Below are 23,799 nucleotides of genomic sequence, written 5' to 3' on the forward strand. Positions count from 1 at the left end.
ACAGAGAAAGACAGTGGTATCAGTTCTGGGCCTCCACCCATACGCTTTTCCCCCAAAGCCCAAACCAACCAACTAATCTCGTTTTCTGATTCAGCCCTGGGAGGCCAAACTGCAGAAGCTCCTAAAAACAGTGTCCACCAGGACCAGAGACATGAGGGCAGGCACAGCATCAGGATGGTGACTGGAAGAGACCGTGGGGAGGAAAGTCTGCAGTGGGCACCTGCTTCACAAGGGATCTTCATACACAAATCACTTCTAGGTACCAAGGGGCTTTCTTCTGAAGGTCCCACCTACCCAGTCACTCACCCATCCATCTGTCCTGCAAAACAGTCATGGAGCTAGTGACTCTGGCCTGGTAACAAGGAAAGCTGGTGTGTTCAAACAGAATTGGGCTGAGGTGGTCTAGAGTGCAGTTTCTGATCCGATTCATCAAAATACAGACGGCTGGGATAGCCACATTGGGCAGAAGGGACAGAGATGCAGGGCCCAGAACTTCATCTGTCCAGAAATGAGCCCAGTGAGTAGTCTGGGAAAGGGCATCCCCCAATACTGAGAGAGCTAAGGATCAGACACCCGATGACCAAAGTGCCCGGAGAGGGAGGGCATGGGCTCCTGAGCCAGAAAAGGGACCATGTGCCTCATTCATGACCCATGCTGTATCTCCCATGGCCCAGCCCCACCAGGCTCTGCTTTGTGTACCCCAGAATCCTACTCTGGCTGCCATAACCCTGCGGTATCCACTTGTATAGCTAGCTGCATGGCTTGCCTCCCTGATCCTCTCTGGGACAGGCACTTCCTCTTGTTTGGGGACTAATTTGCTCAACTCCCAGTTAACTGAGTAACAAGATCCATTGATTTCAAAGCCATGGGTTCAGGAACAGACTGGACCTCCCAAGGTTGACCAGGAAACTGAGGGTGGTGGGTGTTGTCTGGTTTGTAACCTATGGCCTGCTGGTGAATGTGCATGCTTCTGAGGGAGACCTGACTTTCAGCCGTCACATGCACAGCTGCACAGCTATTCTGTCAAGTCTGGATGTTTCCAGCTACATCCGGGAGGGTACTGTTGGTCACTTTTGACAAGTGACCTCAGTGTACCCAGTGGCATCTCGGCACTCTCCTTCAGCACAGCTCACTAGGGATGCTTATCGACAGGGAAGCAACGCACCAAGCTTACACCAGTGCGGGTTGAAGCCCAGGACCTCCCACCGTATCAAGTCATTTGGTTAGCCCATGTGCAATGACCAGAATGGCTGCAGGGCCTCCATTATGAAACGCTGCAGGGCCTCCATACTCAGGCCAAGGATCTGCTTAGGAAACAAACAGGCTTGGGGAACCATGGGGGTGTCAGTGGAGTAGCTGCAAGAAGGGCTGGCCTGAGGCAAGAGTGCTTGCTGTTATCACCTCATCCACTCAGATGTGGACCCTCTGCCTTTCATAAGCGGCAGTATAAATGGCCTCTAACTGATGTCCACACCCTACTTAAGTAAACACTAGTAGACATTTGTGAAGTAAAAAACAGACACTTGTGCATCCTGCCTAAGAACTGCATCTCGAAAAAATTCTTGAAAACCTCTGGATTCTTACCACAAGCAAAATGTAACAAGTGTCAACAGTCGTAAACTAGCTACTCACAGTACCCCAGCTCCCTCTCCCTCCTCCCCACCTTAGTCTCCAGTGATAGCTGTCCTCACCTTTTTACAGGACTGATTTTTAGCTTCGTTTCCTCAGGGCGCGTGTATCCCTTCCTGCCAATCTGCTCTGTGTCACCTAAGTCACTCCAAGTTTCGTGCAGGTTGCTTCAAATGTCAGGTTTCATTTTTATTTATGACCCAGTAGTTTCCCCCGGTCTATCTATGCGGTTATAGACGTGTACATCTGTTAGTAAACTGTTCAGCCAGTGAGCACCATGTGGATGTCATGAACACGTTTGTGGGTTCCGTTGTCCTCTCCTTTGCTCACATGTCCAGTACTGGAGCGGGGTGTGTGTCACAGTCTCAGAGCAGTTTTGCTCTAGCATAGGTGGCTTGCCGGCTAACACCTGGGTTGTGACAGGTAAGACCCAAGCTGTCTGCTGCCTGGCCTGTCCCCAAGCTGCTTAAGGGCCATCAGTGCACACACTTAACCGCTCCCTCTTCCCCTCAAGCGGGCAGCACCTCACCCGCGATGCCCCCAGGCCTTTGTCCCTGGCAGGCAGCTTGGTGATATACTCTCTGGGCGGTTCTTACTCCACTTGTTGAAGCACCATGGCTTTAATATAGAAACTTTCAAGAGAAAATGCCTGTGGTCATCAGAAGCCACAACAGGAATCCACCAGGTCCGGTCTCTGGTGGCCACGTCCATACTTACAGGAGAGCCAGTGTGTAGTCTCCGGAGAAGCCCCAACAGCAGTGGTTCTTGGCTGTCCTCACACTGAGGCCCTTTTATTCACCATGTCCTCATGTCATGGTGACCCCTACCCCCACCCCATAAAATTTCTTTGCTGCTTCGTGACTATAATTTTACTGTTACACATCATACTGTAATTACCTGAGATGCAGGATATCTAATTTGCCACCCCTGCAAAAGGGTTGTTCAACCCTCAAAGGGGTCATGAACTACTTCCCTTCAGTGTCTGTGGCATCTTGGATCTGGAAAATTCTGGAGGTGGCTCCAATCTCTCCTCAGCAGGCAGAGGATTTTTCCCTGAACATCCTGATGGTACAGGTTGAGTGATGGATGTGGTGGCAATATCTCGGTTTCACAGAGCAAGGGGACTGGCTAAGGCAGCTTTTCCTCCCAGACAGCACAGACCTGTCTCTAGAAGCTCCAGGAGGCTAAGCAGGCCTGGCAGCAAGGAGGAGCCGGTTCTCCTCCGTGGCCACCTGCAGTGCCCTGACCCGCACTCTCCAGGGCCCACCTCTAGTATCCCTACCCACACTCCCAGTCTGTCTCCGGTGCCCCACCCCACACTCCGGAATGAGACAGTGCGCTGGCCAACACACAGGGTGCTGTAGTGTAGCTTGGTTTTATTTATGTCCACAAATATTTCAAAAAAATTACAAAATACTCAAATGGAGAGAACACAGAAGTCACGATTTTCTGGGTGTCTACTGTTTACACTGTGTCATCTCATGGCAAACTACTCGTATGTACACTTAGCTCCGAGATCTAAAGAAATGCAGCGATCAGAATGTCCGCTCGCTCCACTGCAGTGAGACTGGAAGCTCAACCTTGACGACACTGAACAAGATACGTACAGAACACAGAAAGCAAACCCAAACTTCAAATGAAACCAAGGAAAATCCAAAAGGAAGCCAAGAGGCCAGGCTTCAAAGACGCTACAAAGGTCCAGGGCCTCCAAACGAACTGTAGTCATGGAGGGAATGAAGACTCTGAGCGCTTCACCTCGGGACAGGGGAGAAACCCAAAACTAACAAGGAAACACTCCAGACAGATTTCAAGTGCAGACTTCAGAGTCCTTCACTCTTTTTCTTTGGAAATGGGTACTAGAGAGGAAATAAAGGTTTAACTGAATGGCAGACTCAGTTAAAAGGGGAAGGAGGTGGTGGCATGCGACAGAAAGGACCTGCCTGTCCAGAGCCTTGTGGGGGTCTTCCTCAGTCCAGAGGGCTGGAGGACAGGCTATCTGGAGGGCATGTCATCACCCCCAGAAGAAAAAAATGCCTCATGCCAAGGCGGCCAGACAGTTTGATGACAAGGGTTAATTTGAGCTTGCCTCCTATGAAGAACCAAAGTTAAGGCAGAAATGGAATGACAAAAAGAAAGTTAAAAAACAAAACAAAAAAGCTACAAACATGTCCAACAGACAAATGGATCCTAGTTGCCCCATGCATGGTTCAGGGAGCATGAGGCTCTGCCACACCTGAGTCAGCCCGGAGCAGAGTGAGTGCCAGCTGAACCACAAGCTACTTCTCTCCACGGGGCCAGGACACACCTTGTCTACTGACCCACGGAATGGTCCCTGGCTAGCTGTTTCTAAATGCAACCATTGCATTCAAGAGTGGAAATGGCCCCGAGAGTCCAGGGGAGGGGCCACGGTATCTCTTCCGAAGCTCTGGAAGGAGAGTTCCAGCAGGGACAGTGGGGCAGGAGTCGGTTCTGCCCACCACTGCTCTGCCTCGCAAGGCCTGCAAGAGAGCACTTCCCAGGGGAACCTGCTTCAGCCAGGACTACCATTCCTATTCCAGGAGCAAAGGCAGCACACACGGTTTCCTGGGAGGTGCAGGTCACCTGCACAGCCTACTTCATAGCCCCGAGCGAGCACGGGCCAGACCTACAACCATGGTAACCCTAGGGTGTTCCTCACTCTGAAGCCTCTCAGTCTGTGGCTGGCACGGCTTGGTGTGGTGACATGCCCATGAGCAGATTCTAACATTCCTTTGGCAAGCACATGTCGTAGGTCTTTCATGTGGTGGGTACTGCATCATTTTCTTGAACTTCCTAGAATGTTTATGACAATTTATCTAGAACAATCAAACATGTGCATAAAACTCTAAGGAAACTTATCATCAGACACAGATACATAAACATGCGCTTTCTATACCAGACACAGGACAGCGGGGACACCAGGGAACAGAGTCAACACTCAACTCATGAATGAGGAAGGAGGCTCACTCAAACACGCCTGCCACTGCACATGTGAGGGACAGACAGAAAAAAATCAAAGCAGCAAAATAAAGAGCCTGTAACACTGTCCCTGCCAACCCTTGGATGTTCACTGCTGTGACCAAACCCAGTCCCAAGCTCCTGCCTGCTTAAAACTAGAAACGCCCATCTGTTCCCTTTAATTAAAGGGATAATTATATATAACTTTTTATTAAAAAATCAACTCTGTATTCTGTCAATAGCTGGTAGGAATTCACACTTTGTGACATGGCTGGAAAAAATAGATCAGAATAGTCGTCTGTGGAAAGAAAAAAAGACTTCTAAAATTATTTATTTACAGATGTAAAAAGCCATGCTGCAGAACTGTCTCAAATTATGAAGATTTCCTACAATGTATTAAAATAAAAGATTTTTCAAAAATTATAGCTCTTGGATTTCAAACTCATATGCCACCTCTCTGCAAACCCTGTGGGTTCCAGAGCCCACGTGCCTCAGTGTCTGCGCGCACAGTGAAGGGTGTGAACGGACGCTAGCACCTACTGAAAAATCAAGGAAAAGAGAACTAAAGCCAAACCCCAAGATCGCAGGTAAGTTTTCTGGGTATCAGTCCAGCCCAGGACACACCAAGTTTCTGGGGGACTGTCATGCAGGGAGACCCAAACTGGTCTCGGGAAATCCTCTCAACAGACAAACACTATTATGCAGATGTGTTTTTAGTTGTGGGTTTTAAATATATAGAGAAATCTTTAGACGATATTCCTCTTTGTTCTTGCAGCGCCTACTAGATGTAAAAGTCCTGTTTCTGCCCCCTAGAACTGGGGTTTCCACAGCCAGCATTAACAAATAAATAACTTATAACTGCTTGTCACCTTCTTTCTTCAGTCGACTGGTGAGAAAGGAGAAGATAAAAGAATGGACATCAGGACGTGCTAGGTGATGCAGGAAGGGACCCTGCAGCTACAGGCAGAGGCTGGCCAATCTGTTTCCTTATGGTCTACCCCACCCAGAAGTCTCTCATGTAGCTAAGTCATGCCTGCATGCATCTCTCCCTCTCAGAGAAAAGGAGGTGGCCCCTTTGCTCCACAGGGATGGGGTTGGGGTGAGAAGCCTGTGCTCCCTTCACCTCACCTGTAGTAATCCTCCTGACTCGGTAGATGGCCACCATGCATGTGTGGATGTCCGTGCAGCCACTGCTGCTCCATGGCTAGTCTCTGTAGCTCGGCTGACTGGGCATGCATGGCCTGAAGCTGGTGGGCTGCTGACATGGGGGGTGGGATAGCCCCAGGCAGGTCTCGGGGATAGGGGGTGCCTGCCAAGCGCAAAACAGGCTCTGCTACAAAAACAAGTCAAGGGGGCAGCCATGACCAGAGCAACCAAGACAGACCGGGAGGGAGGGGAGCTTGCCCAGCAGAGCACTCACCTAGCGAGGAAGCTGAGCCAGCCCTTCCCAGGCTCTACCGAGCTTTAGCTCTCCCCAGGGACTGGGCTGCTCAGCAGAGCCCCCTAGACTGGAAGGAGGCTCATACCGGCTCATCCTGGACCTAGCCTGCCCTCTTCTCCTCCCCACACCTCAGCCTGTCAGGTGCCTGTTGTCCTCTGCAGCCCAGGCAGTCCTGGCTCCTGTCAGGCTATTTTGCTGTGCATTTATGGCCTCCGTCCTTCAAACCCTGCCCAGCAGTCTGCCTGCCTGAGCCCCACCTATGTGCAGTTGGTGAAATGAAGACCGGCTGAGCTGACTCAACCCCAACCTCCCTCTGGAACCCCATGTCCTCCTCCAGTGATCTCTTACCAAAAACTGGGTGGCGCAGCATCTCGTGCTCATGGGGGGGCTGTCCAAGTAGAGGATTGGGGAGGGTGCCCGGAGGGTAGGGGAAGCGAGCTAAGTGAGGGCCAGCAGTCAGGGGGTCAACCAGGGGGTGAACTGGGCCTGCTGAACCTAAAAAAAAAAAAAAAAAGACACAGGTCCAGATGGAGCAGGTGCAAGCCTCTGGTTCTCTCTTTCCTTTCTGCGTGACCACTGTGACTCCCCTTCCACCCAGTCTGGCTCCAGCTCATGAGGATGGGGTACAGCATTAAGGCAGAGAGCAGCTCCAAGCTCAGGCCTGAGCAGCCATTCCTGCCACCATGCCTCGGACTGCTAAGCGCTGTGCATCATCATCTGAGAACCCAGTGTGGGTGGGTGCAGCCTTCGCTCAGTTCACAGGCCATGCAGAACAGCCCCATCATCACCCAGTGTAGGCACCCTGGGGAGTGCTGTCCTGGGTCCCTGGTGAGGTAGCTCTCTCAGGCCTCTATGAGTATGAGCCCCTCCAGCTGTTCACACTGGCTTACCCTTGCCCCTTGGGTCCTGTTGCAGTAGCCCTCCGATCTCAATGCTGCCCCACTTTTAGGACTCCCTCATAACCAACCCCGTGGCTTTGAGGGGAGCAGTACCCACTGTGCCGCCTCTGTTGCAGACTAGCCTTCCCACTGCTGCCCATAGAATGGACCTTTAGGAACTCAGCTCCCAAAGGACAGAACTGTGCTTTGCCTGGCCATCAGTTCAACGCTAGAAGTCCTGCCCTCTACCCCTTCCCACCCTACTGTGGGAAAAGTGGCATTTTCTTCGGGCAGCCGAGTGCCTAGACCCAGACCTGGCTCTGAAGGCCAGGAGAGCCCTGATCTGGTGTCTCCTGCCCACAACACAAGGCTAGGCTTCCCTAGAGGCTTCTCTGCTGTAGGAGACCCAGGCAGAGCAGCTTCCGGAGACTTGGTGCTCAGGAAAGCCCACAGTGTGACTCTCAGAGAGATGCTGCGTCCAGCCTGGCTCCTGAGCTGGGTACACACCTTGGTGGAGAGGATCCTGCTGGTGGAGGTGGAGGTGGGAGTGGATGTGTGAGTGCTGGTGATGATGTGGAGTGACGTTGAACATCTGCAGCCGTGCCAGGGGGTCGCTGGTGAGTGACGCCATGCGCTCGGCGTGGATGCGCTCGGCTGCCAGTCTGTCTGGGTAACTCATCTCAGGCCGCAGCTGAGGACCTGCGAGCGCCAGTCTCTCCCGCTCCAAAGGGTTGAGGCCCGGGTGGAAAGAGGCAAAGGGGTGGGGGCCAGCTGCAGGAGGGATGGTGAGGGCGCTGTGCCGGGCAAAATGCTCCATGGGGTTGGTGGCTGGGTGCAGGGGGTCCAGCTCTGGGGGCTTCACCTCAAAGCCTGGCTTCATCCTCTCCCGCAATTCCCGCTCCCGGATCTCGCGCTCTCTGATCTCGCGCTCTCGGAGCTCCCGCTCCCGGATGGTGGGGTCAACATTGTACAGGCCAGGCATGTGGTAGGCCAGCAGGGGGTCAGTGGGATTAAGGGGCATGTAGAAGGGGTGGTTGCGGTTGGTGGGAGACATGACATGGGGCCGAGCATATTCGCTCAGTGTCCGGAGGGCAGGTGTGTCAGGCCCAATATATGGGGGCACAGCAGCAATTGTGGTCGGTGGTGGCTCGAAGGAGGGTCGCATGTGACCTGGACCACTGAGCTGAGGGTCACTGAGTCGGCCTTCATGCGCTGAGCTGGATGCCTTCTGCTGAGGAGAAGAGGGTGTGAGGACGAGTGCCCAGCCATCGGGGGACTAAGACTGGGGCTCACTCCAGAGGAAGGCCCTTGTCCTGTTCCAGTGTCAGGCCAATTTAGTCCCTTCACCCCAACAGAGTGACAAGGAACCTTTGCCAGGCCCAACACTCCGATCTGTGCTCGCCTGCAGCTCCCTTGTACCAAGGGTGGGTGCATGTGTGCACTTGTGCTAACAGTTACAGCTGTGTATGTGCGCCAGGGCGCCCAGCAGGCTAGAAGACCTACTGTGAGGACGATTCAAATGCTGCCCCTTCAGGATTTGGCATCCCTCACACCTCTTGACTGAGCAGGTACCAGGTACCCCAGCCCACAAGAGGGCTTCAAAGCAGGATGCCCCTGTGAGGGTCTCCTAAGTCACCCCTTCCTGTCTCTCTGACACCTCAGGATTAAGGAGGAGGCACAGATCTATAGGCTGTAGGGGAAGGACATGCCCATCAATCCTAACTGCCGGGTAATAGCTTACAGGCTTCAGGAAGCCTAGAGAACAGTGACAGGCTGGGATCAGGCCAGCTACCATCGCTGGTTGAGGACACTGCTTCCCCACTTGTCAGGCCCCTTCAGGACTCACGGCAGCACGCTCTGCCTCCCGTTCCCGCTCTCTCTCCCGCTCTCGCTCTTTTTCCTTCTCTTTCTCTCGCTCCCGTTCCTCTCTGGCTTTCTGTTCAGCCTCCCGCTTGGCCTTCTCGATGGCCTCCTCCCTCTTCTTGGCCAGTTTGGATGCAGCCAGAGGAATGAAGTACAGGTCTGTCCGCGCACATGAGTTGTAGCCCCGGTCCAGGTGTTTGTAGAACCTAGAGGGGTGGCAGCTCTGGTTGGGGCTCCTGCTGAGGGCCGCCTGCTTCCTTGCCTCCACCAAGTCCACCCACACCCAGCTGGGTCCATGTTCCTCAGAACCAGTACCTGGCATTATGGCTAGCATGGGTGGGGGTGTCCACTACAGTGGGCTCAGGGGACGGGCTCCTGGGGGGTGGAGGAGGGCTCTCTGGCTCCTCTGCTTCATCCAGTGCCTCCTCTTTGATCTGCACAGCAGGGAGTGGGCAAGATGGCGCCCCTGGAACATTGCCTCCAGAAGACACCGCAGCAGAGCAAGGCGGCTGTGATGAGGAGCTGGGCCCGGCAGGAGGGGTGGAGGTGGGGGGGCAGGAGGGTGGAGTGATAGGAGGGGGGCCTCCAGGTACGAAAGTGTGCTGGGGGAATGGGGACTGGGAGGGCACCTGGTGGAGGCCGGTGGTAGGATGGGAGGCTGCAGGGGGTGGCAGGCTCTGGCTCTGGGTCAGCCCAGGCGGCTGGGCAGGTGAAGAGGGCAAGGGCTGGCTCTGAGGCATGAGCTGTAAGGGTGGGGGGTGGGCTGAGGGAGGGTGGTGTGTGGACAGTGAGCTCAGGGGCTTCAGGGCTGGAGGGGGTGGCAGATTGGCATTCATAGAGAAGGGGGAGGGGCCTGAGAGGTGAGGCGGATGTTTGTGGGCCTGTGGTGCTGGAAGCTGGGGAATTGGTGTGGTGGGGGGGGGTTTGATGTGAGGCATGGCTAAAGGGGCAGGAGGCAAGGGCTGCTCCCTTGGGGGCTGTTGGGGCTGCAGTGCTGACTGGGATGCTGGAAGCTGTATGGTGCTGTGAGGATGAGCTGCTGCCGGGGAGGTGCCCAGAGGGCCCTGACCCTGGGAGGGTTGGGGAGGAAGTCCAAAGGGCTGAGGCGGCCCTGGGTGCTGTAAAAGGGGTCCAGTCTGTAGGCTGTGAGGGCCAGGTGGGCCCTGACCGTGCAAGGAGGGCTGGGGGTGAGGTTGTGCAGAGTTCTGGCTAGGCGGTGCAGTCATAGGCTGCAGTGGAGGATGAGGTGAGGGCAGCCGAGGTGGGTGCAGGGCAGGCGTCTGCTGGATGTGAGTGTGGGCTGCAGCTGCCACTGTAGACTGAGTCTGGTTAGGGGGCTGTGAGGCTGCAGGGGAGCCCTGTGGAGGGACTGCAGTGGCAGAGGGTGTGGGCCCTGCGGTGGGAAGCTGGGGTGTCCCTGGAGGGGCTGTGGAGGGAGCCGAGGCAGCCCCACTGGGAGCTTGCAAGGCTGGAGGCTGAGCCTGCAACATGTGCTGCTGTGCTGATGAGTCCGAGTCACTCTCATTATCCTGAGGGCTGGGGATACTGGGAGACGTGCTGCGATTATCCTGGTCGATGTCTTTCGGGTCACTGCTGCCCTCATCATTCACACTGCGACTGTCCGAACTCTCCCCCTCACCTTCAGAGGGAGAGTTGGGGCGGCTGATCTCCTAAGGCAGAGAGGCAAGAGATGGAAGCACTGGAAAGCGGAGCTCTACACTCACTGCTAGAGCAGGACACAAGCAAGGCCTATGCAGAGGCAGCAGAGGGGAGTTCAGCTCTCGCCTGGACAAGCAGGATCCAAACTCTTTCTTTCCTGGAGGTCAGGTACTGCCTTGCCCAGGAGGACCTGAGCTTATGTTATGGAGGTGGGGTGTCAGGGTGTCACAAGAGCCTCACCTGGGTCTTTGTCTTTTTGGAGGTGGTCCTATCAGTGTCTTCTGTGTCAGACGCCACCTTCTCCCGCTGGCGCTTGGTGCTCTTCAGAGGGGATGCAGCCTCTTCCTTCACCTTCTGCAGCGAAAGGAGAAGAGATGTGTTGTAGACGCTGTTCCTCATTCTGAAGCAAGAATGTTCTCCAAAGGGCCAATAAGGGGCCCAAAGGGGCTAGCTAGAAATGAGAGGCCTTGGCCCTAGGAGCTTTCCGACCACTCTGCTCTGTGTTTCTGGGACCCTGGCAAGCTTGTGGCAGAAGACCCATTTCTGTAGCCTCTAAGCCAGGGAAACGCCCAGGCCCAGATGGGAGGGAGGGAAGCCCCTGACCTTGGCTGACTTCTTCACTGTCTCTGCTTTACTGTCATTGCTGGAAGTGCTAGCCGCACTGGGGGAGTTCCGGCCACTGGATCGGATGTCTTCGTTGATGGGTGAGGCACGACCATCAGGACTGGTGGGCTGCTTCTTCCGACCACTGCGTAGTGTAGACATCTGCCCCTCCAAAACCAAACAAGAGTGAGAATGGACTTCCAGGCCCCACAGATGCCTACCTAAGTCTAGCCATTGGCAAGGTAGGATAAGCAAGTGTGTTCATAAATTCACTCAAACCCAGAAACATATCCTGAGGGAAGACCTTGGAAATGAGTGGGGCTCTGAGGGGTAAGGAGAGTCAGCTGACTGCCCATGCTCATCAAACCATATCACAGAACATTTGTGGATTAATCAAACAGGACAGGAAGTCACCCAAGGAGACAAGGCTGTTAAATACTGCAGTTTAAATCTCACATATGTCTGGCTTAACACACATCTGTAAAGCCACAGGGCCGGGCTGAGGCCAGGATACAGAGAGGGGACCATTCTATCCACGTGCTGCCTTCCAGAAAGGTCCTCAGAGAGGTCAGTGCCAGAGAGAAAGACCCCTCAGTGTTCACTGACTCAAACATCAAAGACCCTCCCACGGTCCTAGACACACCCAACCTAGGTTAAACAAAGCTGTAGCCACTGCTGTGTTCCCCACCCTACAGACAGTTTCTCTGTGTAGCCCTGGCTATCGTGGACCTTACTCTATAAACCAGGCTGGCCTCGAACTCAGAGACTGGCCTGTCTCTGCTTCCTGAGTGCTGGGATTGAAGGTGCGTGACCACATGTAGCCAGGCTGGCCTTGAGTCATGGCAGTTCTTCTGCCACAGCTTCCCCAGTGCTAGGTTTATAGATGTGAACCACCATGCCTAGGTGGACAAATCTTCACTAAAGAACCTATGTAAAAACGTGGGATCAAATGCTGGGGAAAAACAACCTGCAAAGTTAAAGTTAGAGATGTGTCCACTAGAGACAAGTGGCCTAGATGCCAGAGACAAAAGTTCTGTGGGACTGGGGGAGCTGACACTGGGTTACAAGCACCATGAGCTTTCCGAACACCAAGCTCACTAGACTCTGTGGCCCCACGTCCACATGAAGGTTACTGCCTTCAGGGAGAAGAGTACTACCGAGAGCATGTGTGCCTGTGAGTTTCTGCCTAAACCCAACTCTTACTCGAGCCCCTAGCACCAGGCCCCCAGCTCACCGAGCCCCGACTCCGCCGTGTCCTCATGCTATGCTTCCCACTGAGCCCATCGTCCTCCTCCTTGACAGGCTTGAACATGAAGGGTGGCGGGTCCACAGGCTTCTCAATGGGTGGCAGCTCACCGTACTTCTTGAAGTGGATGCGGCAGTCTGTGCACAGCAGGATGTTTTCTCGGCCCCCGTGGTGCCAGTCTTTGGAGGCTACATGAGGGGAGGCGGGCAATGTTGGAAACCATCTCTGTCTCTGGGGATATCTGAACAGAGGGGTCCTTCTGTGGGCTCCACCTGATCCCAAGTCATGAGACTGACTCAAAGTATGAGCTTGGATAGATGCCTGTTCCCTAGACAACCCAAAGCTGATGAGGGGATTCCACTGGCCAGTCCCATGCTTAAAGATGATAACCACATCCCAGGGACAACAGCACCCTCCCTCCCCTTGTAAGTTAGTATAGCTCTGACTGGGAAGCAAGTCAGAAGAAAGGTTCAAATTTCTCAAGCACAACCCAAGCATCAAGGCGATGACCGCTCGCTGCTTTTCCATCCAGCACATGAGATACTCTGAGTCTGGGGCCTGGAGCCTCGCCTGGCCCAGGAGAGCACCTGCGGCTGCACTAAGGGCACCTGAGGCCACTTACTGGTGGTGAAGCAGTGACGGCAGGCGTACCCCTTCAGCTCCTGCTCGCTGTCCTCGCTGTCAAAGTCATCCTCACTAGCTGAACTCAGGTCCACTGTACAAGGTGGGCAAAAGTGGAAACATAAGTGACGCCATCATGTTCAGCTGGGAATGGGGCCAGCAGTAAAATAACCACACAGACTGATATAAGCATTGGTCAGAGGCTCATTTTTAATCCTCAGGAGCTGTCACCAGACCCAAGAGCTTGCATGTGTGAGGGTAGTACTTGAGGTCCTGCCCTGCTAGATTTGGGAGGCTGATGTTACACCTGAATCCTGCTGTGGCCAGCAGAGGTGAGTCTGGTGAATCTGAAATGGTGGCAGTGTACCCACAATGCCTTGCTAGGACATCTGAGCAGCTTGGAATCCTGTCTGATTGAACCTAGATGGCTTCTGGCCCTCACAAAGCAGAACACAGAACACTGGTGCCTTAGGGAAGTGTTCTGGGCTGGAGCAGAACTGCAAAGCTCGACTGTTTCACTCCAGTTTGTAAGAGCCAAGACTGTAGGACCCACAGGGCCTCCCTACCTTATTAGAGTGACTGTCACCAGGACCAAGAAGCTAAGCTTGGCAAAGCAGACAGAAGAAGAAAGTGGAAACTTAGGTCAAGCTTACATCTTACAAAATGTGAAAGAATGGTGGATTTATTAGAAACACTTAAATGTAAGAATAATTTTTAAATTCTCCCACAGTTGTCAGCTTGTCATCCCTAATGTACAAACATACATGCTAACACACAAACCAGACCATACAAATCCCTGGCTCACCGGTTCTACAGGCTTAGAGCTGGATACAGATATGCCTGCATGTGAGCAGCACTGAGACACCCCACTTACAGAATTCACTGGACGGCGGTCTGGAGGGCGTGTTGACAGGGGTGGATGCTGTGCGAGTCTTAATTCTTCTGAACACGGCCTGCCTGCGGTGCCGGCGGTGGGCACGGGAGCTGGCAGCTTCTGGTGTTTTCTTCCAGTAGTAATAGAAGGTAATCAGTTCTCCCTGCAAGACAGAAGAGCGGCTGTCAGTATGCACCCACATCATCACATCCTCCTGCATCCTCCTGGGGCAGGGCATTAGTGTCCCTGAGTGAAGCCTGAGGGTCTTGTCCTGCAGTCCAGCAGATTATGACCTCCACACACCAGGAACCCAGACTACACAGAGACAAAAAGGAACTACGGTTCCCACTTGCAGGGAGCCGTGGTTCTGAGTGTGCAAGCTTAGTGGGACCTGTGCATACCGAAGCATGAGCACAGCACCCAGTGACATCACAACTATGTGAGGGGATGCTCACTACCTCAGAGACAGCCACCAAACAGAGACCACAGGTGAGCTGGTGGGAGCCAGGGCCAGGAGACAAACTGCTTTCTTTTACCTCCCTTGACCCTTTCAATAGGCACACTTGTACAAACTAGCAGGAAATCCCTGTGCCTAGCAAAGAAGACAGAGGGATCGACATGCTAAGCCTTCCTGAAAAATGCATCGAGAGGGTATGGGAGCACCATGGCAACCATATGCTGTCTCTCACACAAAGAGAACTTTCACCTAGCAGAGGCTGGCTAACAACAAACTTTAAAAAATGAAGTTTAAAATTTACTAAGTATACAAAATAATGGATTTTTTTTTTCAAAAAAAAAATTTATGAAGTGTTACTTCTTAGAAAGAACCCAAGAGAAAGTCTCTGCCTTAGTCTTGAATGAATCAACACTGCAGGAACAGATCACTTGCTGGTCCTGGAGCCCTGCTCTGTCTCTCCCTCTAATACTTGCTGTCTTGTGGATGAGGTAACCAAGAAAGGAAGAGGAGGCAAAGCTGTTTTCTTGGGAACCAGGTTCTAAGAGCCAGGAAGATAAACAGGAAAACCAGGCAAGCATGTCTGGAGACCATGTACAACCTCTTGTGACTGACAGGACCTGGAGACCAAGAACAACTTCTTGTGACTGACAGCAGGCTTCATCCCATCACTGCCAGTGGCCGTGAGTATCAGTGTTCCCATGTGTGGAGGATAGAATAACCTTGGGTGTCGTTCCTCAGGTCTACGTTCACATGTGTATGTGCATGTGTGTCAGGGGTGGGGAGAAACAGGATCTTTCAGTGGACTGGAACTTCTCAGGCAGGCTGGGCTAGCCGCCTAGCTAGCCTAGGGATCTACCTACCTGGCTAGCTAGCCCCAGAGATCTACCTGGCTAGCTAGCCCCAGGGATCTACCTGGCTCTGCCCCCAGCACTGGGATCACGAGCATGAACCACTACACCTGGCTTTCTCGTATGGCCTCCGAGGAGCAGACTCAGTTTCTGATGATTGCATGTCAACTCTCTAGGTGTCAGTACTTGGTTTTTTGAGACAGGGTCCCACTGTATAGCCCAAGTTGACCATAAACTCATGACCTTCTTGCTTTTAACACCAGAGTTACATAAGTCTAGAAGTGGGCTGCCATGCCTGTCACCAGATCTTAGTCTAGGAAGCAGGACCTGACTGATGTACCCATCTCTTGAAGCTGTGGATGTGCTTCAACCTTCCTAAACGGACAATACTAACAAAATGCCACTTGCCACCAATGCTGCACAAATAAAACACCGCCCCAGGCTGGGAGGTCAGGGAGCTTAACTTGAAGCATAGAACACTCCTGCCCACATAAGTGTGCACCCCAGCTGAGTTCCACCTAGTGCTAACTCAACAATAAGGGAAACTCAGGAAAGGTGCCAGAGGGCTTTCTGACTGCCTCTGTCATGTGCTATGGTACAAACAGCTGCTGTCCCATTGGTAACTGGTCCTGAGCTGAGGGGTTACTATGATGCTCCTCCTGCCACTCTACTTCCCGCTGTCATGACTGGGGAATGCAGTGTCCCACACCAAAACTGGGCACTGACACCTACTAGCGGATTTCAACATCTCTGCCTACTGAGAAGTGAGCTGCCTTCTTTTGTTTATCCTGTTGGTCACAGCCACCCTTCAAGCACTTCCTCAGTGGCATGCTTCATCAGTGCAAGTGAGTAACTCTGTCCAATAAACCAGAGTCTGCTCTGGAGCTGGAGAGAAGCAAAAACCAAAAGCAGGCCATTACTGTCTTCAGACACCAGATCCCATTACAGATGGTCGTGAGCCACCATGTGGTTGCTGAGAATTGAACTCAGGACCTCTGAAGAACAGTCAGTGCTCTTAACCACTGAGCCATCTCTCCAGGCCCTGGCAAAAAATGTTTCTCAGCAGCATTTTTCAGATGCCTCACACGGTAACAATTGAGGACTTTTTTGTTCGTTTTTCTGAGACGGGGTTTCGTCTGTGTAGCTAGCTCTGGCTGTCCTGGAACTTGCTCTGTAGACCAGTCTAGCCTTGAACTCAAGAGATCTACATGCCTCTGCCTCCCATGGCAACTCCACCCTACTTCTTAAACATGAATGCTTGGAGGAGTCTGGAATGGTTTTAGAAGATAGCACAGGATCTGAAGAGATGGCTTAGAGGGTAAGATCACAAAGACTGCTCTTCCTAGAGGACCTGGGTTCAATTCCCAGCACCCAAAAGGCAGCTCACAACTGTCTGTAACTCCAAGATCTGATACCCTCATGCAGACATACATGCAGGCGAAACACCAATACACATAAGTTAAAAAAATATATAAAAAAACCCAGCACAACTAGACTAGAAAAGGAGGCATCAGAGATCAGTGAGGGTAAGAAAGCAGCCCAACGCTGGACAGCAAACAGTAGAAAGGCTCCGGAAGCCAGGCTCCTCCACTCCACCTGACTCCTGCACCTGTTCTCCAATAGCTGAGACCTCAGGGTAAATGTGCTGGTGTGGGCCACAGCAAGCTTTGTCAACAAGTAACAACAGCTGTAACAGATGGGTCACAATGATCAGCCACCTGGGCCAGTGAGAAAATGGGCACAGCTGAGAAAATGGGCACAGCTGAGAAAATGAAAGAATATAAATTTAAAATGCAGAAAGCCTGTTACAGGGCTAGAACTTGCATGCATTGCTGTTGGGAACACAGGCAGTCAAAGCCATTTTGTAAAAACCGTCTGCCAGATTCTACCAGGTTAAACAAGGACCATAGAATTTATGCCTTGCTTGTTTATCCAAAAGAACAAAAATGTGCTCAAAGGCTTTAAACAGTTTTTAAATATTGATGTGTATGTGTTTTGGTATGGGAATGCCTACAAAGGCCAGAAGAGGGAGCAGAATTCTCTGGAGCTGGAGTTACAGGTGGTTTGCAGCATGCGGTGGGTGCTGGGAATAAACTTGCTCCTCGAAGAACAGTCCATGCTCTAAACTGCTGAGCCAGCTCTTGGGTCCCACATAAAGACTTTCACCCAGACATTCACAGAAACATTATTCTTAATAGCTCCAAACAAGAAAAAAAAAGCATGTTTAGCCAAAGGAATTACAGTTGGATTCTAAGTATCCACTGAAATGTCACATGACAAGGAGAGCCTGAGAACAGTAGGGTGGGGGTGGGGTGAGTGGCTGCTGAGGGCTGTAAGGTAGGTCAGGAGAGCTCCTGGAAGGACTCAACCAAGTGACTACTCGGGAAGATACTGAGGCCTGTATTTAAATGGTGATATTTACACAGATATATACACTTGTCAAAACTTAACTGACTGTATATTTAAGAGTGTGGGTATATTCATTTACGCAGAGCATATGGCACATGTCAATTATATGTCAATCAAGTCGATAAAATAATGGTAAATCCAGGCCAGGTTTTATCAGCTGCCTCTCAATGACTGCCATGGCCACTGAGGGATTAAACATGGAGGATTAGGAACAGCATATTGCTGCCTGCATGGGTGGCTAGGTCCTGAGTACAAACAAAAGAACATGTTGGGAAAGCTGTGGCTCTACAAATCGGGAGTGAAGCAGCTTTCCGCCTCCCCAGGAGTGAAGTCAGCTGCACTTTAATCAAACATGCATGGCGTGCAGCAGAGACCTGCTGCACAGAAATTCAGGGAACAAAGCTGCCGCAGAAATCAATAGCGCACTGAAACATCAACACAGGCAATCATTGATCAAAAGGCAGTCCCACAAAGGCAGCCTCGCAAATGAGCTCCTGCTTTTGCTTGCAAGCAAACACAGAGGTCTAAATGTTGTTGACACAAATGGCCTATAATAATCATTCTGTTCCCAATGCTCTCACCTCACCTCACAACAGTGTGTCACAGCCAACTCATGTGACACCAGGTGCTGTAGCTACACACACCATGAGATGCTAATCCAATACAGAGCCTGGGAAAGAAAAAGGAGGTGGAGGGGACAAAACCCCTTCTGCACTTGTCAGCCACAGGCCTAGTATGGTACCCTACTGGCCTAGTCAGCATCAGCACCCTCGCTTTCCAGTTCCTCCAGTCCCCCTCCCAAGCAGGGGCTCAATCCATCAGAGATGTCTTCCCTGGTTATACATACAACAGGGCAGAGGTGAGGGGGAGACTACTGTTGGTTTCCAATGACATTTCTGGAAAAAGATAAACAAGAGGAAGGGAGCTCCATACAGGCCATACACAGAAACAGAGGTGGGGAGGGGGTGTGCTGCTTAGGGAAAGGCTTCCTCCTGAGTGCTTAGGAACTTGAGGAGTCAGCAAAGACCAACAGAGGGCCAGAGCTGTGGGGAAGAGCTCCAGGGCTGCTGGCCCCATCCTCCTCACCACTTGACTTCAGCACCTTCTTGGTTCACTCACACAAGCATGAAGGGTCAGTGTCCCCACAGCTGCCTGTGGAGTCTGGCTGAGGGGACAGGCGCTGGAGCTGCTCGCATCTTGGACCTGGCCTAAAGCTATTTCAGGCACAAGTTCTGCTGCTGTGGCAAAAACAGCAGGCTGTGTCCCATTCCATCATGGGCGTGTCTCTAGCAGACAAATGAGGATGCTGAAGGCTGAGGCTGGCCAGTATCAGCCTGCCTGCCTGCCCCTTGTCTTATAAGCAGGTTTGTTGGTGTATCCATTGACATTTGGGAAACTCCAGAATTGGGTTTGTTCACTTCTGTCAGCCGCTGTAAAGCTGAGACATGTGTCTCTTGACCCGCTCAATTAAAAGGTAATTCTTGCTGGACGGTGGTGGCGCACGCCTTTAATCCCAGCACTTGTGAGGCAGAGGCAGGCGGATTTCTGAGTTCCAGGCCAGCCTGGTCTACAGAGTGAGTTCCAGGACAGCCAGGACTACACAGAGAAACCCTGTCTCTAAAAACCAAAAAAAAAAAAAAAAGGTAATTCTTTTTTAAAGGTAAAGTAAGGTGCCTGTCTTTTCTGTCCTGAGGGGCCCAGGGAATGAGGTCCCTACCCCTTTCTTTTGGAAACAGGTTTTATGTAGCCCTGGCTTCAAACTCAGAGAGCCTTCTGCCTCAGCCTACTAAATGCCGAGATGAAAGGTGTGAGCGACCATGCCTAGCCTCCGAAGGCCCATTCTTAAGGACACGCCCCCAGAGTGGGCATGGGCATTTGGGTAAGGCCCCCTCACCCTACCCCTTCCTTGTACTTCTTTAATGCCTTGGCTTGGCAGTAACTTCTCAGACATCAGACAAGGCGCTTTGGGAGGCTGCTGTGGGGCAGGAAAAGGTGAGACAATTAGTATTACTATGAAGTGTATTTATTCTTCCAGTTACTACACGCACGCACGCACGCACGCACGCACGCACGCACGCACGCCCCTTTGACCAAATCCTCCTCCCTCGTGAGTCTCTCTTATCCCCGCCCCCTTCCACTTCCCGACAGAGGTGAGAGCTACAAGCCAACTGTTTTTGCTCCATATCAAAGGCCTTTCATGTATACGCAAAATTAAGCAATTTTAAAAGAAAATTGTATCATTGTTGACATATTACCCAGGGAGATCTGGACACCCTGAGAAGGTAAGAGAGTGGTCTAAGATGGGGTCTGGGAGTCTGGAGAGATGGCTCAATGGTTAAGAGGCCTGACTGCTCTTCCAGAGGACCAGGGTTTGACTCCCAGCATCTATATGGCAGCTCACAACTGTAACTCCAGTCCAAGAGGATCCAAAACCCTCTTCTGGTCTCCTCCACAGTACACAGACATACATGCAGCCAACACATACTACATATAAAATAAATTAATTAGAAAAAAAGATGGGACACCTGGGCAAGGTTTTAATCCTAGGACTTGGGAGGCAGAGGCAGGTGTATTCTGTGAGAACATCAGCCTTGGTCTACCAAAATCTGTTACACAGAGAAACCCTGTCTCAAAACGAGTGTGTGTGTCTTTTTTTTTTTTTTTCTCGAGACAGGGTTTCTCTGTATATCCCTGGCTGTCCTGGAACTCACACTGTAGACCAGGCTGGCCTCAAACTCAGAAATCCTCCTGTCTCTGCCTCCCAAATGCTGGGATTACAGGTGTGCACCACCACAGCCCGGCTTGGGTGTGTGTGTCTTGAAGACCCCAAAACTGATAGTCCTGACAGCCACTATCAAGATTTTTGTGCATGCTGGAGAACAGGGCAAGGCATACATGTGGAGGTCAGAGGACATCTTGTAGGAGTGGGTTCTTTCCTTCCATCATGTGGGTCCCAGGGGTCAAAGTCAGGCCATCAGGTGTGGCGACAAGCATCTTTTCCGGCTAAGTCGTGTCAACAGCCCTATGCACATATCCCTTTACTTAGCACAGAGCATGTTTATTATTTCATGCTCACGTGGCTCCTTGACTGGGAGGAGAGCATGTGGATGACGGCTTTGTAATGGCATCAGGACGGCTGGTCTAAGCGCTCCACTCTCTAATTCTTTGATGGCCCAGAATCTATACACTGACACTGTCCTTTGCAGGGTTAGAGTAAGCACCGAGGAGTTAAACAGGGTCTGATGTAGCACAGGTTGGCCTCAAACGCCTGCCCTTACTATGTTCACCTGGAAATGCTGGGATTACAGGTGTATGCCAAATGCAACATTCAATGTTGGGGACTGAAGCCAGGGTCTCCTGCTTGCTAAACAAGGACTCTGCCAGCTGAGTGGTACCTCCAGCCCTAGAATCAGTAAGATGCAGGATTATGAGGGCTGGAGAGACGGGCTCAGTGGTTAAGAGCACTGGCTGCTCTTTCAGAGGACCCAAGCTCAATCTCCAGCCACCACATGGCTGCTCACAACTGTCTCTAAGTCCAGTTTCAGGGCATTTGGCACTCTCATACAGACATAAAAATATTTTTTGTTATTTGATTTTGTTTTTTTGATATAGGGTTTCTCTGTGTAACCCTGGCTGTCCTGGAACTCACTCTGTAGACCAGGCTGACCTCAAACTCACTGAGATCTTTCTGCCTCTGCTTCTGGAGCTGTGATCAAAGGTGAGTGCCACTACCACCTGCCCCTCCCCTACTGTCTTGGTACTCAATACGTAGACCAAGATGGCCCTGAACTTAGAGATACCTATCTCTGCCACCTGAGAGCTGGGATTGAAGGTGTGCACCACCACCTCCTGGCCCCCCCCCAAAAATCAAAAATCAATCAAAAAGAGAAGGAGATAGTATTATTTGTTCCTATGTGAAAGGTAAGTATTTTAGCATGGGTACATAGGAAAAAAGAACTGCTAAGTAACCAACATAGAAGACTTTAAATGTCAGTGTTTATGTTAATTTAAAATGAAATTCTTGTTAATTTAGAATGGCAACACTGTGCTGAAAGAGTGCTCTACAGGGGGGCTTCCTAACTCCCAACCAGCCGCAGGGATAGAACGGACAACTACTGCAGAATCCGCTCCTCCAGGGACCTCAGCACGCAGCTGGCCCAGGACGGACACTGTCCCTCTCTGTGGGATTACAGATGGTCTGCATCATCTCTGACAAGGGGTCTATGCTATTTTCCAGGAGAACACTGCACCTATAGCTGATAATTAAAAACAAGACCCAAAATTACATAGGTAGCAGAGAGAGAGAGAGAGAGAGAGAGAGAGAGAGAGAGAGAGAGAGAGAGAGAGAGAGGGAGAGAAGAGCCTTTCCCAACCCCTGCACTGAGACAGTGGAGACCAGGGATGAGGGGGTGGGTAGGTATAAGACATCCCTGGGGAGGGGAAGTATCCCCTGGATGAACTCCAGGAATCTTCCAACTCAAGAAGCCTAGCTTGGCTCTCTGATTTCCCTGACCTTTTACCTGGAATTATAGCTCCATCTTTTCTTGGCAGTGAAGTTTCCAGGCACAGAGTCCTGTGTAAGTCCTTTCTTCCACTGTCTGATTCAAGTTGAATCTGACAATGTTGGGGGGAAAACCTCAGGTTAGAGACTGGGCACTGAGCAGCTATGTTTGGGAGCAGCAACCCTTAAGGACTTCCCATCAGGTTGCTAGGAACGGTGGCTCATGCCTTTGATGACAGCACTCAGGAGGCAGAGGCAGGCAGAGCTCTTCAGGACAGAGGGAAGCATTCTGGAATCACAGCCTCCTGCACTTAAGGGGTTCATAAGACTCCTGACTTAGCACAGCCTGTCCTCAGCACCTCTTCTGGGACAGACAATGCAAGGGAAGTGCTCTTGGGCTTGGTCTGTCCACGATGATGTAAGAGCTCAAAGAGATGGTTCTGAACCATGCACTGAAGGAAGGAGGAAGAAAGAAGAGAGAAAAGAAAGAAAAGAAAAAGAAAGAAGTCTCTAATTTGACAGGTTGAAAGTGTACACCATCTTCCAGTTATTCTACTCCATTTGTATAGCACTCAGACCTGGAAGTAGCCTGGGCTCCCCTTCAGTTCCTAAGCTGCTGCTGTCTGCGTTCCTGCTTCAGCAGCCTGCTGATCCTACCCTCTGGCCTCACATCTCTATTACAAAGTATAGCGTGGAAGCCACAGCTCTTCCCTTGGCTGGCCTCTCTCTTCTTTGGAGGCTAGCTCAGTCTTCTCAAAGCCCTGACCATACCTGTCACTCTTCCAAACCAGGCTCCAACTACTTCTCCAGTTCTTCCAGATTTCCTTTCTTTCTCCTATTCCCTATGTCTCCCAGCCCTTGGCTTGTGCCAAACACTATGGTCAACTGGCTGTTCCTTGGCCTCCAGCCCAAGCCACAAACCCCTTAAGCCAGGTGGGAAGAGAAAACTGGCTCTCACAAGTTCTGACCTCTATATACGTACCTCCCTCAGACAAAATAAAACCTAACTCTGAGTAAGTGGACTTTCAGATGGGCACTGTGGTGTATGGTTGTAATCCCAGCACTTGGGAGGAGAGGGAAGAGGACTGTCAAAGTGGTGTACACACAGAGTTCTAGACCAGCCAAGACCCTGCAAAAGTGCACAGGTATACCCACAAGTGTACACACACGTACACACACACACACACACACACACACACACACACCAACAACAACAAAAACATACTCAGAACCACGAAAGCACTGGGACTGCTGGGGTGGGTGTCCCTGCATCCAGTCCCTCGTCACTCACTGCTCTTGCAGATAGCTCTGCTAAAAGCTAAGTATTGATTAAGAACATATATAGATTCTCCCAACTAACGAAAAAAATAAACTAAGTGTTTTTTGTCCCCATAGCAGCTTTATAAATGACATACTTGAAAATGAGCCCAAGGCTATATAACAGAATTTTGAAAGCATAGCAACAACCCTAGGGGCTTCTTTCTCAGGGATACACTGGGAAACCTAACACAGCAGTAAGGTGTACCACAGAATCCGCACATAACGGTATACAGACAGCTTTGATTCTTGGCTTTACTGAGCTGTTTGCTTGGATGAAGACTGCTAGCGTTTTAAATATAACACCAATACCCAGAACCGTGTTTTCTCAGTTGACATCCCAAACCCGAAGAAGTCATTTGTTGACATCGGTTTTTGTTCCTCAAGCTGAACACTCCATTATTTCCTGAATTCATTTTACTGGAGTTCAGCAACAGGGCGAGAAGGATTTCACGCTGCTGGCTCTGTCGCCACATC

At 51.5% G+C, this 23,799-nt stretch overlaps 1 protein-coding gene across 4 annotated transcripts in view; it reads right to left on the reverse strand.

The window, feature by feature from the left end:
• Positions 1-2,985: 2,985 nt before the first annotated feature.
• Rere (arginine-glutamic acid dipeptide repeats) overlaps positions 2,986-23,799 on the reverse strand; it is a 214,443-nt gene continuing 193,629 nt past the window's right edge. The window contains exons 12-22 of one of the 4 annotated variants that reach the window (XM_028757843.1): positions 13,791-13,953; positions 12,918-13,010; positions 12,284-12,483; positions 11,050-11,211; positions 10,687-10,800; positions 9,103-10,457; positions 8,771-8,993; positions 7,432-8,152; positions 6,395-6,541; positions 5,734-5,914; positions 2,986-5,491 (exon numbers count right to left, since the gene is read on the reverse strand). In XM_028757843.1, coding sequence (XP_028613676.1) covers positions 5,458-5,491; positions 5,734-5,914; positions 6,395-6,541; positions 7,432-8,152; positions 8,771-8,993; positions 9,103-10,457; positions 10,687-10,800; positions 11,050-11,211; positions 12,284-12,483; positions 12,918-13,010; positions 13,791-13,953 — 3,393 coding nt within the window. In that variant the 3' untranslated portion in view covers positions 2,986-5,457. Of the gene's footprint in view, positions 5,492-5,733; positions 5,939-6,394; positions 6,542-7,431; positions 8,153-8,770; positions 8,994-9,102; positions 10,458-10,686; positions 10,801-11,049; positions 11,218-12,283; positions 12,484-12,917; positions 13,011-13,790; positions 13,954-23,799 lie in introns of all 4 variants that reach the window. The other 3 variants (XM_028757840.1, XM_028757842.1, XM_028757839.1) reach the window with 3 other exon arrangements.

This window comes from Grammomys surdaster, unplaced genomic scaffold, assembly GCF_004785775.1.
Source record: "Grammomys surdaster isolate TR1022 unplaced genomic scaffold, NIH_TR_1.0 126185, whole genome shotgun sequence".
NCBI classification, from domain to species: Eukaryota; Metazoa; Chordata; class Mammalia; order Rodentia; family Muridae; genus Grammomys; species Grammomys surdaster.